General features: G+C 48.7%; 1 protein-coding gene across 1 annotated transcript; it reads right to left on the bottom strand.

Moving 5' to 3' along the window:
* Window positions 1-772: 772 nt before the first annotated feature.
* On the bottom strand, window positions 773-17,901 carry LOC128907576 (serine protease 55-like). Its single transcript, XM_054196582.1, has 5 exons — window positions 17,847-17,901; window positions 17,231-17,420; window positions 16,096-16,343; window positions 13,070-13,212; window positions 773-1,090 (listed from the first exon to the last, which is right to left on the bottom strand). The coding sequence occupies exons 1-5, from the start codon at window positions 17,899-17,901 to the stop codon at window positions 773-775; spliced, it is 954 nt and encodes a 317-aa protein (XP_054052557.1).
* Between the last annotated feature and the right edge of the window lie 1,640 nt (window positions 17,902-19,541).

The raw sequence follows: 19,541 nt of genomic DNA on the forward strand, positions 1-19,541 counted from the left end.
CATTTACTTGCATGGGATTAATTTTGGCTAATTACAAAGCCATGGGGTTTCTGTAGACAGCGATTTATGGATAGCTCAGGAGCAGTCCACTTCAGCCAGCCAGATTTTTCTCTGTTGCCTTTAACAACCAAAACCCAGCATTTGCAACCCAGGTAAATAAGACTGATTAGTTATATGATGCTACACTTTCCAACACTGCCCGAAAGATTTCTTGTCCTTTTTCTAGCTTAAGGAGACACTGAATTTGATGTGTAGTCACGTCCCAGGAGCTTGAAATATCACCTGAGCAGCTGCTGTGGTCTCTGAAGATACTCTTAGCTTGGGCCAGCCACAAGACAGAAGATATATTAGTTCAGCTAGTAATTAGCTGTAAGTTACATCAACCCAGAGCTACCCTATTAACAGCTAAGCTATTGAAAAAGCTAAGACCTCTCTTAGGGTTTCAGCTTTCCAAGGGGAGCAGCTCCTTCACGTTCCACATCTTGACTTTGCATGTGAGCTCAGCAAATAACGGGGCCTGATGTGACCCACCGGTGTGGAAAATCTGTGTTTCTCAGAGGACAATGGCTTCTTTTGTCTGTGTCCTGCCTCTCTCATTGCATCTTTCCAGCCTCCCCATCGCTCCTCTGTCTCACCGCCGTGTCTCATTTTGGCGTCTGTGTCCACATCAGTGAGACGGAGCAGGTTGACCTGAGACATGACTATACGGGTCAGCAGCAAAAGAAGACTGAGATGGTAGCTCTGACTTTTATTATGTTTTGAAAAATTTTCTCTAGACTAATTTAAATACTATTAAAAAAATAAATAAAAAGAGAGAATACTCAAGAAACACCAGCTGAGTCTGAGCTCTAGAAGGAACCAGCCTGGAAGGAACCACACTGGCATTTGCACTGATATCCATGCCTTCAATGAAGAAAGGTTTCCCCCTTATGGCTGTCTCTGTCTCGATCCAGCCATGGTAGCTGTAAACAGACACTAAGATCTCATGGTTTGGCTTTTCTGCGCAATCTTCTCCCCAGCTGACGATGCCGACCTGAAACCACTTCATGGTGTTCCAGTAACTGCAAACCAGAGGTCCCCCGCTGTCCACCTACGGCATAAGGAGGATGTTATCGCAGGATCAAACCTCAGGTCTCTCATAGCAGCTGCATCCCACAGGCTCATGGTGAAAATCAAACTCTATGGACTCAAAATTCCACAGCTCCGCCATGAGATCCCTGGAGAATAAACAGGCACAGAAGGTAAGAGGAGGAGATCAGCCCCAAGCTCTGTCTCAGTGCAATGCCCTGTCCTCAGCCTTTTCCACGGGCTCCCCTGACCCCAGAAGGATACCTGAATCCTGTCACCAAGAGACAACATCCAGCAGTGAAAAGGGACATTTGCTGAGACTGCTCATTCAGTCCTTGACTTCTCTGCGAAACTGGTGCGTGTAGGTGCTGGGTACCTGCCACTGTTAATTTTGGGGGCTAGCATCCAGAAATCGGACAAGAGATGAACACTAATCCTGACAAATCCTTCTTGCAACCACATCAATTTCACTGAGAACTTGCCTGCTCTACTGCAAGGGCAACCTTCACTCACCCAGTGCGTGCAAGCCTTCACGTCCACGTTGCAGCCACTCTGCCAAGAGGTGGCTTTTCTGACACATAAGTGCTGGGCAGCCCATGCTCTAAATAAGTTTCTTTCCACGGTGGGTTTGAATCTTTTTTCTACCCTGTCTCCAGTACATGTGGCAAATAAATTCCACACAAACCCATTTCCTGAGACAGCCAGCTTTCCTGCAGAATTGTTGTCCTTCCCTCTTTGCACACTACTTTGAGAAATGTCTTTGACATTAATGTATGAACCCTCTTCTCCCAGCAGTTACCCTGAGCTAAGAGACATCTTTATCAACGATCTGGATGAGGGGATTGAGTGCACCCTCAGTAAGTTTGCAGATGACACCAAACTAGGTGGGAGAGTCGATCTGCTTGAGGGTAGGAAGGCTCTACAGAGGGACCCGGACAGGCTGGATCGATGGGCCAAGGCCAACTGTATGAGGTTTAATAAGGCCAAGTGCTGGGTCCTGCATTTTGGTCACAATAACCCCAAGCAACGCTACAGGCTTGGGGCAGAGTGGCTGGAAAGCTGCCCGGCAGAAAAGGACCTGGGGGTGCTGGTGGACGGCCAGCTTCACATGAGCCAGCAGTGTGCCCAGGTGGCCAAGAAGGCCAACAGCATGCTGGCTTGTATCAGGAACAGCGTGGCCAGCAGGAGCAGGGAAGTAATGGTGCCTCTGTACTCGGCACTGGTGAGGCCTCACCTCGAGTGCTGTGTTCAGTTCTGGGCCCCTCTGTACAAGACGGACATTGAGGTGCTGGAGCGTGTCCAGAGGAGAGCTACCAGGCTGGTGAGGGGTCTGGAGACCAGGGCATATGAGGAGAGGCTGAGGGAGCTGGGCAGGTTTAGCTTGGAGAAGAGGAGGCTGAGGGGAGACCTCATTGCCCTCTACAACTCCCTGAAAGGAGGCTGGAGAGAGGTGGTGGTTGGCCTCTTCTCCCAGGGGAATAATGACAGGACCAGTGGAAATGGTCTGAAGCTGCGGCAGGGGAGGTTTAGGTTAGATATCAGGAAGAATTCCTTTACTGAAAGAGTGGTCAGGCACTGGAACAGCCTGCCCAGGGAGGGGGTTGAGTCACCATCCCTAGAGGTATTTAAGAAACGTCTAGATGTGGCACTTCAGGGCATGCTCTAGTGGCAGAGATTGGAGGTTGGTTGTTTGTGGGTTTTTGGGGGGGGGGGTTTGTGGTTTTTTTTTCTGGTGTGTGTATGGTTGGACTCAATGATCTCAAAGGTCCTTTCCAACCATGAAGGTTCTATGATTCTAATTAATGAGTAAGGAAGTGGTTGTAGTCCCCTGTGCAACTCATTGGCACCCGCTAAATTTTATGGCTGAATTCCCACTCACTTCACTAGATGGAGGACCCAGGTCATTAATGTGTTTAATTTTTTTTCTATTTTTCTTTTTGGTTCAACATGCAGAAGGGGCAGGAGGTGGAATTAAGATAAATGCAGAGCTAATGTTGCTTCAGCATTCGTAGAATCATAGAATCACAGAATCGTTTAGGTTGGGATTACGATCTTTGAGATCGTGGAGTCCAACCGTAAACTCAATACTGTTTGCACTGAGACGGCGCTACAGTCGCTTATGTCTGCATCTCAGCCGCTGCTGCTGGACCCCCTTCAGGCTCAGGATCTAAAGACGTTTCCCGACCCTGTTTCAGCCAAGAATTTGCGTGAATCGCACAAGTGACCTTGCAGTGACCTTGGATCCATGCGCTATCAGCATCCTTGGTGCTGGCATCCTGTTTGAATGAATGAACATCTCCTAGGCTGTACGCGCAATTAAATTACTGGGAACTTTACTGCTAATTCCCTCAGGGCAGGAACAGGCCAAACGTATTATCCTGGTAGCGAAAGGAGGATGCTTCGAGCCTCCTACACAAAGATAATAAATGAAGTCAAGAGAGTGGGAGCAAGGCAGTGACGCAGCAACGGCTGACGATCCCTTGCCGGTGACACGTCGGGATGCATCGTGCCGGCTTTTCCCAGTACAGGAGATTTTTAGCACTGGCAGAGCCCCTGTGCACCATCGAATGTCCGATTTGGAGGCTGTTCACACTTGCAAAGGACCTTTCTCCCAGGGCGCTTAAATACCAGTTAATTCCCGATACCTTGTGACTATCCTTGGAGAGGGGGGGAAAAGTCTTATCGTATTTCACAGCCGAGAAAACCACAGCAGAAAAGGGATGCGATTTGCACGAGGCAACGGCAGAGCCAGGAATCCCTATTTAAACCACGCATCACACTGTTTCCCTTTCAAATCAGATCTGCTTTTCCCTGTTTGCCCCTTTAACCATGTTCATTTTGTTCTCTGCCCGGTCGGCGAGGAAAGGGAGAGCTGTCTGCGGGACTCGGGGGACTGTCAGCTGCGGAAAGCTATTTCAAACCTGGGCAGAAAGCGAGTTCGGCGATGCTGTGAAAACCCAAGCAGCAGCTGCAAATCCGTCTCTCTAATCCACCAGCCCCGAGACCCAAATCCTGCTTCACATCCCTTTCCACATGGGCTGAGCTGGTCTGCTTCATGGGTGCAACATCTAACACGCCATTTCTCTTGACTTCAGCTATTTAACTCGACGGTTTTATCACAAAGTGGGCTAAATCATCCTCTGCGTGTGATAATCTCCCTCACGTAATTATAGCAGTAGCCCAGATGAATCAGTAACCTGGTTTTTACAGGGCTAAAGGCAGAGAAAATAACCTCGGTTCTTGGGCACTTCTGAATATCCCTGTATCCACCTTAAGCTCTCAAAGACGTTGGCCCAAGGTTTTCCATCCTTGTGTAGGAGAGGGTGTGGGAGGAGCGAGTTTTGAGCCCTGGTACAATTATCTCAGCTCTGTGATGTTTCCAGTAGCACTAATTTAATGAATGCTCAGGTTAATGACTCTGAAGATCGAAGAACTTATTAAATGCTGCTTTCAGCTTTCAGCCTCCTGTATCCTGGTGGTGAAATACTCCTGGTCAGCAACGCCAATCAGATACCTGCTTCTGTGCTTCCGTCTGACTGCCAAGTTTCTGGACAGCAAAAAAACCCCTAAAAATAGCATCTTTGCTTCTGTTGCGTGTTTATTCTCAACTAGAAGATGAGTGAAAAACAATAATATCAAACCAGAGCTGGTGCCGAGCTCATGCCTTCCACAACTGCATGTTAATCCTCCCATTAGGAGAGGTGAGAGCAACTATATATTTGCTGATAAATACTTCTGGATTGTACAAAATCTGTCACCCGCTAACAAGGCGCCTTTTTCACTGAAGCTGATCAAAAGTTTTGCCCTTTTCACCACGGTCAAAGCCTTTTTGTGAACATCGGGAGCCTTTCTGCTGACTTTAGTGGGCTTTGGATCAAGAGCGTAATCTTCTTCCTTTCATATTTGTGTTCTTGTCTGCAACATGGTAATCGATCACATTCAGCCACACAAATCTTCTCAGGTGGGAGAAGCTCTGGGGGAGGGAGAACAACCCATCTGATACTCATGAGGTGGATACACAGTCCTTGCAAGTCATTGCTGCGTTCGTTTTCATGTTGGTAAGCTCTGTGTAAATTGGAGAGAATCGGCGCGTGAGTAACAAGACCGGCCATCAGCACTGCCCTGGCTGCAGGAAGCAAAGGCCTTTCCAAACTGAGGATTCCTTCAGTTATTTCACCACGAACAAGCTGTCTTTAGAGAAAGGTGGAAGGAAGGAGGCTATGGCCATTTATAGCATGCAGGTATCGAAAATGAACCGGGTAAGATAGGGCACCTGGGCTTCTTTCATGGGATCCCTTTGAGATCTCAGCAGAGAGCCTTCAGCCGCTCTGTCTCTCCATCCCCTTGCTGGAAAAGGGGAGAAGAAGACCGCCCAACTCCATCCACACAGACGTCAGCAGGATCCATTAGTGACTATGGTGGCACGGACTTCAAGGCAGTTATAATGCATCTGACCAAAGACCCACGTGGCCCAGACTCCTGTCTCTGACAGTCATCTGTAGCAAGTGCGCAGGGAAGGAGAATGAGAAACAGGGCAAGTATTTACAGAGTTGTATTTACATCACAGTCGTTAATAGCCTTAGAGAGATCTTCATCCAGGAAGTTATCTAATTGCTTTTTGAATCCATTTATCCCTTAGGATGAATACCCACAATATCCTGGTCAGTGACATCCACGGTTTAATTATCTGTTGGAAGGAAAACCACTTCCTTCTCTTTGTTTTAGATGTGCTGCCTGATATGGCCAGCTGACTCTCCCTCCCTCATGTGTTTTGAGCAGTAGTAACAAGAGGACAGCTCTTGACTGTCCTCTCCTTGCGGCTCCTGACTTCAGAAATCTTATCATATCCCCATCAGCCATCTCTTTTTCAAGCCTCAGAGCGCTGCTCTGTTATTCCCCTTTCCACCAGAAGCCATTCCGTGTCCCTATTCGTCCTTCCTGCTCTGCTCTTCTCCTTTTCTAAAACTACTGCTCCCTTCTCAGATGGGTTGGACGGGAATCGCACACAGCACACAAGATGTAGGCTCCCAAGATTAGTGCCCTGCCATAACACGCATTTGCTTTGCTATCTGTTCCTTCCCTAATAATTCTTAATGCTCTCGTTGCCTTTTTGACCTCCGCAGGCCCTCGTGCTCATGTTTTTGAAGGACTATCCACAGTTACTCCAAGGTCTTCTTACATGGTAATAGCTAATTTAGAGCCTATTATTGCATGCGTACAGCTGGAGTTGCTTCCCCCTATATCCATTACTTTGCCTTTATCAACAGTGAACTGCATCTGCTGTTTTAACCTCCAGTCACACAGACTAATGAGATCCTGCTGCACCTCTGCACGGTCAGTTTTAATTTTGAACCACTCTGAATAATGCTGTGGCATTGGCCAACTTGGCTGTCCCAGCATTCACCCTCCTTGAACATCACAATTCCTCGCACGGATGCCAACACGACTCCCCCTGTGAGCCCTTTCTCCCATCAAATCCTCGCCTCCCTGTCAAACTGAAGCCCTTCTACTTCATGACAGTTCAGTTTCTCCATGAGCCTTTGGTGAGAAATCTCATTAAAAGAGTTTTGGAAATCTCAGCGTGTTCTATCGGCTGGATCACCCTCTGCCACTTGCTTGTCGAGTCCTTCAAAGAATTTAAATCTGTCTGTGAGTCATGCCGTTCCCTTAAAGCTGCGTTGACTCACTGGAATTGAATGAGAAGCGTCTCCTCTGAGTCATCACACCCGTTCCCCCACTCCCAGGGCAAGCACAAAGTAGGGTTTTGCGTTCAGCTGGATCCAGAGATGTTCTGCTCCCCACAGCTTCACCCACCAGGCACACACAGTAATGCCGGACCCCCCTCGCTGCAAACCAAACAGGTCCAGTTTGAGGGACCAAAAGCTGCAACCCAGAGGAAGAGACAGGAGACATCATCAACATCCCAGGTCCTTGCAATAGGAAGGAATGTTTTCGACAGACGGAAGAATTAAGCCACCACAGCCTGAACGTGTTCACTCATTTGCCCATAGCATAAAATGATCAAATGATGAAAGGCCTATAAAACCATGGGACACGGGAAAAGTGTTCTAATTCTTGTGAGCACCAAAGCACCTTTCAGGAGCAAATTTAAGCGACGGCAAATGCAGAAACACCTTTAAACTGCTTTGTTCTGGAGCTTCCCAGGATACCTTCCTACTTAAAGCAATCCCTGCCTTAGGGAAAAACACCCACTCCATCATGTTAGCGGCAGTGCAGTGATGGAGAATCCACCACAAGGATGGAGAGTGGATCACTCTCTTCAGTGTTAAGGTAAGGTACAATAGTAAAGTAATTTTGCATAGTTAGTAAGAACTTTGAACTGAAACGTGGCTAGCTTTGACTCCTGGCCCCCAGGAGACCTTTGTCTGAGAGGCAGAAGGGCCTAAACCTCCAACCTCATAGGGGTACTCTCCATCCCTACGGACCGCAGTCACATCACCATCTATCCACGTCCGTTCAGATATTTTGAAGAGCTGGAGGGATTGACCAGGCTTCCCTGGTTTGTGACTTTTTCCTTTGCGTCTGTGATAATTTACCTGTACGGACCCCGTTTTTATTTCCAGACTTTTTCTTTAAAAAATTCTGTTTCACAAGGCTTCCTTTGCAGTTTTGGAGCCACGGTAGCACCAGTAAAAGGATGCAAGAGTTCGTAAAAGGATGCAAGAGCTTTTATCACTTCTGCACGGGTTTAGCACTCTTATGCACAGACGAAGCGCGGGTGCAAGGGGTGGGTTCCACTGATCACCTCCCCTTGGTGTTTCCAGTGCAGGTGTCAAGCTCCCGTTGCAGTCACATTCCTGGCACTGGGACGTGGTTTGAGAGAGGGGGAAGTGGGATGTCAGCAAGGTATCCTGGGATATCTAAAATGACACCGGAGACTTTCATGTAGGCAACTGTCTCCCTGTGAGCTAGGCACCTTGGACTTGCTTTTAGTTAATGGGAAGCAATAAGCACCCGTATGGGGAATTATTTTAAAATAGATGGTTAAAACAGTCTCGATGACTCACATGTCAGAAGTGTTTTTTTTCCTCATGATTGACGGAAAGATGATTTGGTAGATGGAGATGGCTGTAGGAAAGGCATTTGTATCTGGCCAGACAAATCCCATCCAGGGTTGTACAACAATTACTGCTATTGCTATCGTTGTGTAGGGTGAGAGCCCTGAGCATCCCAGATGCTATAAAGGCATTTGCCCTTTCAAAACTGCTGACAGTATACGTGGGCAGGACATAGAATCATAGAATCACAGAATTGCTGAGGTTGGAAGGGACCTTTAAGATCATCAAGTCCAACCTTTAACCTACCCTGACAAACGCCACTTCTAAACCATGTCCCTAAGTGCCCCATCTACCCTTTTTTTTAAACACCTCCAGGGATGGTGAATCCACCACCTCCCTGGGCAGCCGATTCCAATGTTTAATAACACTTTCAGTGAAAAAGTGTTTCCTAATATCCAATCTAAACCTCCCCTGACATAACTTGAACCATATTACAGTTGAAGGGATCCTGCTCTGCCTTTTCCACAGACCTAAATTAAAAGGTAATGGGCACAAACTTGACCATGGGAAGTTCCATCTCAACACAAGGAGGAACTTCTTTGCTGTGAGGGTGGCAGAGCCCTGGCACAGGATGCCCAGAGAGGTGGGGGAGTCTCCGTCTCTGGAGACATCCCAAACCCGACTGGACGCGTTCCTGTGCCACCTGCTGTGGGTGACCCTGCTCTGGCAGGGGGTTGGACGGGATGATCTCCAGAGGTCCCTTCCCTTCCAACCCCGGCCAGTCTGGGATTCTGTGTAAAACACAGAGCCCTAGAAGCATCCTGGCATCTTTTCAGATATTTATCAGGGATGGCCAAGACCACCTCGTGCTACAGTCAGTGGAAGTGGGTAGATACCTTCAGCCCATGGCTCAGATGAGCCCTGCACCAGAGGACAGCGTAGGGCACGGTGACACTCATCTGGAACCATCCCACTGCTTGTTTGTGGCCACGCAGTGATTCCTTCCCCTGAAAGTCAGGCCAGGGACTGGCCTCCCTTCGTCTCCTGCTGACCTGAACTGTACATGAACTGTGACTTCCAGCTGAACACGCTCTGCCCTAATCACCACAGCGCCGAGCTACCCCCACAGACCTCCTTTGCAGAAACTCTCTGAAACATAATTGGGCCATTTACTGAATTTTGTCTGGATACGCAAGACACTGAAGAGGCATTTGCTTTGTGAGTCCTTCATACTCTAATTATTGTTCAAGTTACCGTTGCATCAGAGCCTAACAAAAGATGCTTAAAAAAGCAAGGAATTAGACATCAATTGTGGTTCATGGGGTCATGGAAGAAATGTAGCACACAAAAAAATAACACATAGGCCATCTCTAGTGTCTGTTCTTTAGCACTTGCACCCCATGAACATCCATTAATGCTAATGTTTATGACTAAATAGAACTATAAGTCAATTACAGATCCTGTTAGCGTTAATTCACAGTCAATCTATACATTTGTCTGCAGAACCGCGGGGGAATTGGTACACGATAGATTTTTCTTTTAAGTGAATGGATTTTTTTTAAAGTACAAATACTCGCGAGCTCTGCTGTTTCATCTCCTTGAGTTATTATAGGAATATGGTCAGTAATCTACAAATTAGTCTTCTCTGGTACTAGTACGATGGCAGCCAGTGAAACGTCTAAGCGTTTCTACTCATGTCCTGTTGCCCCATGGGAGTAGTAAGGCAGTGGTCAGTATAATAAAATTTCTACATGATGCCTTGGTGAAGACTTGCTGTATATAAAACGGCTTGCTGCAATGGGCAAAACCTAGCACACAAATGGCACACAGTGCAAAGAGCTAGGATGGAAATCCTTTGGATCCAGACCAGGATTGTGTGGATTTATGACCTTGGGTCTGGATGCCACTTGCCCAACTTAGCCTGGCTTTGGACATGAACACATGTATCCCGATTCTCAGCAAAGATCAGAAAAGGTTAATATAAGGCTTTTATCTACTTCATGTCCAGACAGATCATGCATCTGTGCAGTGCATGGCTTCCAGGTTTACTGTGACCACACCTACACCGGCAAGCTCAGCATCTCATGGGCTTGTTCCCTGACCAGGCGTCTCTGCCTTACCTGTGCTGCTGCTTTTTTCTGGACTCTAAACCGGGATGCCAGGATCCAAGGTGATCCTGCCTCATCCCCGGAAACATTCAAGGTCAGGTGGGACGGGGGTCTGAGCAACCTGCTCTAGTTGAAGATGTCCCTGCTCATGGCAGGGGGTTGGACTGGATGACCTTTGAAGGTCCCTTCCCACCCAAACTGTACTATGATTCTATGACTCTATGGCTCTATGATTCTATGATTTTATCATTCTAGATTCTATGATTCTGTTGTGGGTAGCTCCTGACCCACGGAAAAGTTTGAGCTGTGTCTGGAAATCATCCAGGAGGCAGCTGGTTGGCATAGACAAAAACTGTGCCCAGGGCTGCTCTACCTCCTTGAGAGCACTGACTTTTTAAAGGATTTAGGTATTTTGAAATCTGGCCTCACTCTCATTTGACACAAACCCCATAATCTCTATGGACAAGCGTAGCTCGATAGATGGCACTGTCTACAGCGTGCCTCACTATCTGCCCAGGGCAGATGAATTGGGTGGCCAGTGGTCCATGCTGCAGAACGTCAGGTTCAGACCTGGTCTTCCAGTTCATTCCCAGGCAAGCCACCAGACTTCTGAACCAGCCGAGTGAGGCCAAAATATGCCCTACCCAACTTCAATCACTGCTTCCCAGAAAACTGTCCATCAGCAAAATGCTTCCCCTCCAGCAAATTAGCAAACTCTGATGAAATGTCGCGCCACCTGTTTCCCTCCTGACGAGCTCCACTAGCCTAGGGTAGGGTTTTGTCTTGCTCTCATTATTTCAGTCTGTAAGACGTTTCTGCCTGGTCAAAATTCCACTAAAAGTGGGCAGTTGCTGGGTTATGAGCGTTCTCACACATTCAATCGTTGTGTACGTCCACTGCTTGGAAAGCTCACATTTCTAGTTCATTTCTCAGACAACTGCAACGTTATTGTAGGTCAAAATAGCACCCTCATCAGCTTTCTCAACACAGGATATTCATTTTGCTGGGTACAAGTGCTCTTGCTGTTTCACCAGCATAATTCATCCGCAGAACTTAAGGCTGGGCTGGGAAGTGCATTCTTTAATCATGTTAATGTTATCCTGTGGCAGTTCTCTTTTTAAAATTTTTGATTGAATTTAATGGAGGTGAAAGTCACTAGCCGAATGGTTTCAGAGACAGATGCTCCCTGGCTAATCAAAAAATGATTTTGCAAAGCAAAGCTCCCCCTCTGCTGCCCGGCCACGGGCCCAGACGGCAATGGCTTTGCAGCCCACGGTCCCTGTCCCCATTGTCGTTGCCTAAAGGGCAGAGGATCTCTCTGTCCTGGGTGTGGGTTTAGTACCCTCAATGAATGATTCCTGCAGGATGAAGCCGTGCACACCTGTGTCTGCCCATCTGTCCCCCTGCAAACAGCACACACACTTCTGAGAAAACTCTTTCCCCGTGGAGGATGGAGACCTTAGTCCTGAAGCAGGGGCTGCAGGGAGAGCTCGGTCCTTACCAGGCGCTCGGAGGAGGGGTTGGAGGTTGGATGCTATGAAAGCAAAGGTGGTTCTTGACTTTCGGACTTTGTTTGATATCAGGACAGTGGTCCTGCAGGTGGAGTATGTTCTGAGGGCACGCATTCTCTGTGAGGTTTTCCCACATGTGGATGTTTGTGTGTGTCATCTGTTTTCCCTTAGGAATCCCTGGTATCAAATACTGCTTGAACTCTACTATTTAGCTTCAAAAGTCGTCTTCCCATATCACAAACTCGGTGCAGTAAGAGGTAACCAGTTCTGGCACTCACAACCTGGGACATTATAAAAGGACATCTGTATTGGAGCCAAGACCTCATAGAATCATAGAATCATAGAATCATAGAATCTTCATGGTCGGAAAGGACCTTTGAGATCATCGAGTCCAACCATACACGCACAAAAAACCCCAAAAAAACCCAAAAAACCAACAAAGCCAACCCGCCACAAACAAACCCCCTACAATCTCTGTCACTAAAGCATGCCCTGAAGTGCCACATCTAGACGTTTCTTAAATACCTCCAGGGATGGTGACTCAACCCCCTCCCTGGGCAGGCTGTTCCAGTGCCTGACCACTCTTTCAGTAAAGTAATTCTTCCTGATATCTAACCTAAACCTCCCCTGCCTGCCTGCCCCCTCTAAACCTCACCTGAGAAAGGTTTATAATATTCAAATTAAAAACTCCTGGACTCAATTTCCCACTCATTTCTTTTGCTTTGATCCTCCTGGACAAACTTTGCTGTCTCCTTTCAGAATTTAAGCTGGCAATAGAGCACTGCCCAGCCCATGGCTGGGGGGACACCAGGCAGGAGGACACAGCCCGTGCTGTGCTGAGCCCTCTCTGCAGGGACGTGAGACCTCTCCTCCCGTCGCTCCCACAGCTTGGCCACCTTTTTCAAGTTGCTATGAGATAACAGCCCAAATTCCTGTGCCCAGAGCCATCCAAAACTGTGTCTCATCCAAGGGGACTTGTTGGAAACCACCCTTTTCCCTCACCCTCCTTTCAGCTCATGGTTTCCCTTGCAGAGCTCCTGCCTCTCTCACTGCAGGGAGGGAGTCAGGGCAGGGGGGAGAGCGTGAGGAGAGGCTCATCTGCTCAACAAGGTGTTTCGTTTCCAGCACCACCGCTGCTTTCCGTCCCCAAGAGTCCTGCACCCCTGCTGCCCAGGTCAATATGCCTTTGCAGGCAGTTCCCTGGCCCCTGGGCATCCTGCCCTGGCCTCCTGCAGAGAAGCTTTAGCAACCCCAGGAAGCCATGGGAAAGATCAATGTTCATTCCTGAAGCGAAGGCTCTTCTCCTCCGTCGTCTCTGTGACCCTGCAGGCAGCGTGAGCGCCCAGGAGCCTGTTTACTTTACCTGGCAGGTGCTTCTTTCTCCTTCCTCCAGCTCAGCACACAGCACGTTCTCCACCAGCTCGGGGATCCTCTCCAAGCACTGCTCCCTGCTGATGAGCTTCATCCGCGCTTTCTGCAGCACGTGGGATGCCGGCACCATGACTGCTAACCAGCAAGTGAGAAGAGAATGATTAACAAACCCTGCAAAGCAGGGCAGACTTCTAAGGGTGAAACCACAGCCAGGGGCTAGCCCACGGGACTGCTCTCAGCTGGATTTGTAAGGCCTCTCAAGGCAAGAGGGTTTTGGGGCACAACCATATGGTCTTGGGGCCACAGGGGCTTACAGGGGCTGTCCAAATGGTAGCAAAGATGAGTTTGTGCTCTTGACTTCATTCCAGACTAGGAGGTGGGTGGGTAGGTAGGTAGAGAGGGGGAAGGTGTTAATGGGCAAAGCTGAAACTCTAGGGAGTGGAGGCTTGCTAAATAGGATTTTAAAAATCCTTTAATTTCTAGATGAACTGTGGGATGTGGTACAGCCAGAAGACCCTCAAAGGGATGGCTTATGCTGCTGGTCTTGGTGGTGACCTGAGATGAGCTGCTTTGCACACCTTGGGGTTCTCGCTCACGTTTCTGAGGGACCCAGTTTGAGGGATTCTTCACGGGGTCCTGTGCAAGCCCCGTGGAGGGACATCCACTGAGCTTTCCCCAGAACATGGTCTTGTTATGCCCATGGTTTCCCGGGGGGCTGTGAGGCCATGCCTCACCCAGGGGACCAGCTTTATCTTTCACAATGTGGTTCTCAGTACGCAGTGGAAATAACTGCTTTATTCTTCCCTTGAGATGGGAAAGCAGAAATTACAGTGGGCACCAGCAAGTGACAAAAAGACTGAAAATATGCAGGGCTACTTGGAAAACCCACCCATTTCACCCATGTCTCTCTTTAAAGTGAACCTGAATCTGAAGAATAAAACTGGCTTTGGAGGATGTTGCTGCTGGGGAGGAGACCTACAGGTTTTCAGAAACTCATTCCCTCTTCCATATTTCACGGAGCTAAATCCTCCCAGCACCTTTGAGAAGGTGGGACTCAAAGGTATATCTAAAAGATAGAAAGCTGCCAGGTCCCTTTCCCAACTAAGACGGGGCTGCTCCATGGAATTGCCCACAGATTAAAACACTTCGATGTAGGCATCTCCAAGGAGGCGACTCTGCTTGTTGAGGTCTAATTGACTGCAGTTGAAGAGGAGTCAGGCTAGTGCCTCCTGAGGTGCCAGTTGAGAGATGTCCACCTACAAAAGGCTGTTAGAGATGAGAAATGACTCATTTTTCCCCCGCTGAGGAGCAAGGCCTCATACATATGGTATGGCCCGTATCACACCATCGCACATCCCTCTCATCAAACTCAGCTTCTGCTGATTTTCTTCTGAAACATCTCTGGTTTTCTTCTGAAATATCGTCCTCCTGTACTGGGCACTGGTGAGGCCCCACCTCGAGGTCTGTGTCCACTTTTGGGCCCCTCACGCCAAGAAAGACCTTGAGGGGCTGGAGCGTGTCCAGAGAAGGGCAACGGAGCTGGTGAGGGGTCTGGAGCACAAGTCTGGTGAGGAGCGGCTGAGGGAGCTGGGGGTGTTCAGCCTGGAGAAGAGGAGGCTGAGGGGAGACCTTCTCGCTCTCTACAGCTCCCTGAAAGGAGGGGGTAGCCAGGGGGGGTTGGGCTCTTCTCCCAAGGAACAGGCCATGGCACAAGAGGAAACGGCCTCAAGTTGTGCCAGGGGAGGTTTAGGATGGATATTAGGATCAATTTCTTCACTGAAAGGGTTTTTAAGCATTGGAAGAGGCTGCCCAGGGCAGTGGTGGAGTCGCCATCCCTGGAGGGATTGAAAAGCTGGGCAGACATGGTGCTAAGGGACATGGTTTAGTGATGGTTTTTGTCAGAGTTGGGTTGATGGTTGGCCTCAATGATCTGAAAGGTCCCTCCCAACCTGGGCAATTCTGTGGTTCTGTGATCTCCCAGACAGAAGGGGTCTATGCCAGGGCTGAGCACACTGACTTCACGCAGGGTGTAAAGCGGAGGGAAGAAGCGATGTCAACTGAGCCCATACAGTGGCATGAGGCCGATCTCCGGAGCCACGCCATGCATTTTGCAAAGCGACTAGCTAAAGAGAAATCCTTCCAAGCTGCAGAGTGACTCTGCAGCAGCCCCTGCTTTTCTGTTCCTAGGAGCACGTTACCTTGGTGAAATGGGAGAGTTTCACAACTACAACACAGCGTTGGGTTGTGTATCACTGTTACATGAGGCAAATAAAGCCTAAGAAGGATAATGCAGAGGTTCAGAGAGAAAACGGTAGCCCTTTGGAGCAGAATAGCAAGGTTTAAATAGGACATTCACTTACTACATTGTAGGAGGGACTATTAAAGCCCCAAGGCACCACCCTGCCCACTCCGTCCCGACAACCTCTTTCCAATAATGAAATGGCTCATTAGCCATTTAGTGACATTTGTTCAGGAAAGACATTTTAGGTCACAATCAGAGCTGTAGCTACTTTCATTAGGGCTTAAACGAGGGCAATTAGCAATAGCAATCTGCTGTTCTAAATGAGTGAAGAGGAAAGGTAACCAGTACCATTGAACCAAACTGGTTCATGGGGGCATTAAGCCAAAGACAACCCTAGACCTTAATTTCCCTTACTGCAGACCACTTTCGACCCAGCCTAACTTGCCCACCAGGGTGGAGCTTGTCTTACTCTGGATGCCGAAAAATGCATCCACGGGAAGGCTGAGCTCCTGCAGAGCAAAGGCGGCTCTAAGGTTTCAGCTCAAACACACGTGCCCAGAGCACCAGGGACTTTGCTCTGGGGGTCAGTAGGCGACTGGTTCTTGCACTGAAAAGAGAGCTGATGGGTGTTCAGAGGCTGAAAAGGTCTGGATGTGTTTACCAGGGAGGGAGGGAGTGGAAGTCAGTGTGGGTAACCCCTCCTGGGAGCAAACATCTACTTGAAATGGATAAAAACCAGCCTCCACTAGCAAATACATCTCCCGACAGCATCTCACCTCCACTCGTGGATCCCCACCCAGCAACCCAGCACTGTTGCCACGTATCGATGTCATGTATGAAGGGCAAGCAGATGGGGGTTTTCTCATTGCTGAACTCGATGGGAGAGCCGAGCAGGATCAGAGCGATATCATTTTCCATGCTCATTCCATCGAAGTTTTCGTGGAGGATCAAGCTGTCAGGTTTATGTTCTTCCAGCGGGAGGCTGAGGTCGGTTCCCCCCACTACAACGGTGAGGTCTGGTGGCCTTATATGCAAAACAGAAGCAGCGTAGACATAAGCAAACGCGAAGGCTTTGTGTTGTAACGGTTGGTGCCTCCTCCCCCTGAGCAGGGCAGGGTGGTGCTCAGCAAATTGCAGAGGCAGGTTGGCTATAAATATCGTAGAAATGTACCCTCACTTCTAGGCAAAGCTAATTTTCAAGGGAGAGAGGTGCAGAGGTAGAATACGAACGCAACCAAGTTATAAATAGCCCAGTCGCTAACGAACAGATGGAGTGGGCTGGATCTTCGGGATCGCTGTGCCCTGGGCTGGCGGATCCGGACCCCGCTGCCCCCAGGCAGCTGCTGCAGGTTGTGATGCCACAGGTCATTTGTCACCTGAGCAGCTCCGTCTCTCCAACCTGCCGCATCTTGGAAGGGGTTGGCAGAGGGCTGGACTCTGCCCCTGGGCATTGCCTGGGGCTGATCTACCCAGAAACTGCTGTTTTAAAATCAGACTCTCCGTGAGGTAAAGTTGTTTGCTGTATGAAAGCCAAGGTAATTTTGGTGTTAGAATAAGCTGGAACGGAATATACCTCTTTTTAGATGCACAGGAAATGCTCAGGGCCCTCAGAAGAGCATCACAGGCATTTATACGAGGCTACTCAAACCATCCTGCAAAATATTCTCCTTCTGCATCTCCTGGTTACGCAGATTTCCGCACATTTCTGTTGTAACAGTATCTCTGATCAAAAATGGGCCTGTTTTCCCCACAGGAAACAATTCCTGTGTTCAGGGCTCTCTTTCTGGCTCAGTCACATGTATGCTGCGCTTGACCCCAAGGACATACACATCATGTCCACCCCACACCCACAAGGAGCGACGTTATGAACCTGTTGGGCCCGGGCTGTCCCTGCTTCCCCCGAGTACTCACACCTCTTCTGCAAAGCAATGGGCCGCAGTTAAAACCCACAACGCGCTGATGATGGTGCCTCCACAGATATGTTTCCTGTTGCTCTGGATGCTCACGTGCCACGGGAACTCCCCAGCCTTGGCATATCTCCCCACCATGGTCCTCTTGCCAGTCTCCAGAAAGGACTCGTAAGATGGTCGGAGGCCACACTCTGGGTAGAAAATGGGACACGTTGCTCACGTACAGCGGCGCCGCTGCCTGTGCTACTAACCTAGAGGGGCAGGACATCAGCTAAAGCACTGGTCTATAATTGTCCATGCTACTCTGTGTCTACCAAAGCCCCTGGCATCACTGTAGCCTCCCCAAACCTGCATTCTGCCGAGCAACGTCCAGGCCATTTGGGGGCTAGCAGGGCCATAGACCATATTGCATGGGCAGGTTGGATAAAGTCCTTGTTTAGGGTGTACGAGTGGAAGAGTTCAGCGCCAGGCTGCAGTACGAGCCATACGTATATGCCATCAGGGACAAGGAATAAGCCCAGGCCTATTTCATTTACCGATACGTGTATATCCTGTAGGGCTACCAGCAGTTCTGCTCTGCTGGTGATTTCTGAATGAAAAAAGTTGAGAAAAAAAGCCTGCATCGACGCTGCTGATGAGAGAAGTTAAAGAAAAGAGGGGAAGCAGCAGCATTTCCATCCCAGTCTTGGACCGACGCTCTTGGACAACATTCAGAGCAGTGACGTTTCTGCAGACACCTCAGGACATCTTCCCCATTCCACGTCCTCACCAAAGGTAACACATCTCTCTGCCAGGGGCAACTGCGATGTGACATCACACGATCCATTTGTTTCTGCTGATGTCACAGTTGGATGCTGACCATCCTAAGGCCATGAGGGAAAGCTCGGTGATTTCCAAGGGGCATGGAATTTCCTTTAGCTACGATAAGAGTAGGGCAGGAGTGAAATCCCTGTCTGTATCCCGGACTGACTTTCACAGGGCAGAGCAACGGTGGACTTCATGGGTTGGGTGCTGTAGGCCTTTTTGGATCTTGAACCATAGAAGACCATAGCTGCTGGTCCTGCACTAGGTTTTGTCTTCAACTCTGAGAAGTGCTGAAGCCAACCAAACTCTGAATTAATTTTCTCTTCTTCGTTTAGACCGTGTCTGTTCTCAGAAGAAAGAGGCAGCTCTGTGGGAGGGTAAATTTCAAGCAGTGCCAAATCAAAAGTAGAGCATCAAAGATGCTAAGGCAGCCACTCCCTTCTTCCCTGTGGGCAGAGGTGGCTTACCAGACCAAATCCATCTTAAAAAAAATTTAATCCATGAGGCTGAATCATTAGCATTTCACCTTTACTGATTATATCCCCTATGTATCTTTGTGCCTTCAGCAGCATCCGCAACGGGTCAAGGCCAAAATTCCACCCTACAGTAACTCCACAATTAATTCTGTGGTGGCATAATATTTTGGTGTGGACCAATTTTAGCATCAATGGGCCCATCTACGCTGATTTCTAAACCAACACATTATTTCCATTGGGACAGGAGTTAAAAAAAACTCAGCCAGGTTCAGGCTTGAGCCCGGCTATATTAAAGAGAGAATGGTGCTTTCTCCAAACATTTTCCAGCTTGTTTCAAAATGATAACTATAGCATGGAGTAGGAGGGGAGGGAGGGGAAAGGACAGAAGGGAAACGAGCAACATTTTATGAACACCCGAATGATTCAGCATATGAAATGTTCTGCCTTGCACACTGGAGCAGATCAGGAGTTATCCCACTGAAGTCTGATTTACACAGAGGTTAAAAACACATAGGATGAAAGTCAGACTTTATTTTCCTCTCTTCTTTGCTCTTATGTCACCTCATGCCTAGGAAATTAGGCGAAAGTGCTGGTTTCCTTGACAGTGAGCACTAGAACGATGCAGTGGCACAACGCGTTGAGGGCAGGCGATCAGTTACCACAGCAACTGGAAATCCGGAGTGGGATGTGGGCACATTTTGGGGCATCTCCAGAATGCCTAAATCTCCAGAGCCTACACATGGCCATCCTGCCAGAGGTAGCTCCTCTCAAGCTTGTCCCAGGAATAAATCTGCTGAAAGGACAGGTTTCTTCTGGCTTTCGAGACTGGAATGAACTAAGCATCAGCTGAGGAGCAAGGGAAGATGGGGAGCCAATTTCTCTGACATGAAATTACTGCCTGTCTTTGGTTAAAGCAGGCAGGACTTCAGCAGTGGATTTACAAGCCCAAAGACTGACTATCTGATGCACATTTTCAGTTGCTCCGGTCTTGGAACAGGATCTGGTCTGCTGGGTAGTTAGAAGAGACATTTG

The sequence above is a fragment of the Rissa tridactyla genome, chromosome 3 (assembly GCF_028500815.1).
Source record: "Rissa tridactyla isolate bRisTri1 chromosome 3, bRisTri1.patW.cur.20221130, whole genome shotgun sequence".
Taxonomy (NCBI): Eukaryota; Metazoa; Chordata; class Aves; order Charadriiformes; family Laridae; genus Rissa; species Rissa tridactyla.

Excerpts from the sequence above, each read along its gene's own strand:
- LOC128907576 (XM_054196582.1), bottom strand. The coding sequence starts at position 17,901 with ATGCTGCTGCTTCCCCTCTTTTCTTTAACTTCTCTCATCAGCAGCGTC. Across the intron at positions 17,421-17,846 it reads CATCAGCAGCGTCGATGCAG|AGTGTGGCCTCCGACCATCT; the intron begins GCTTTTTTTCTC and ends TTTTCTACCCAG. Across the intron at positions 16,344-17,230 it reads CATTGCTTTGCAGAAGAGGT|GCCACCAGACCTCACCGTTG; the intron begins GTGAGTACTCGG and ends TTTGCATATAAG.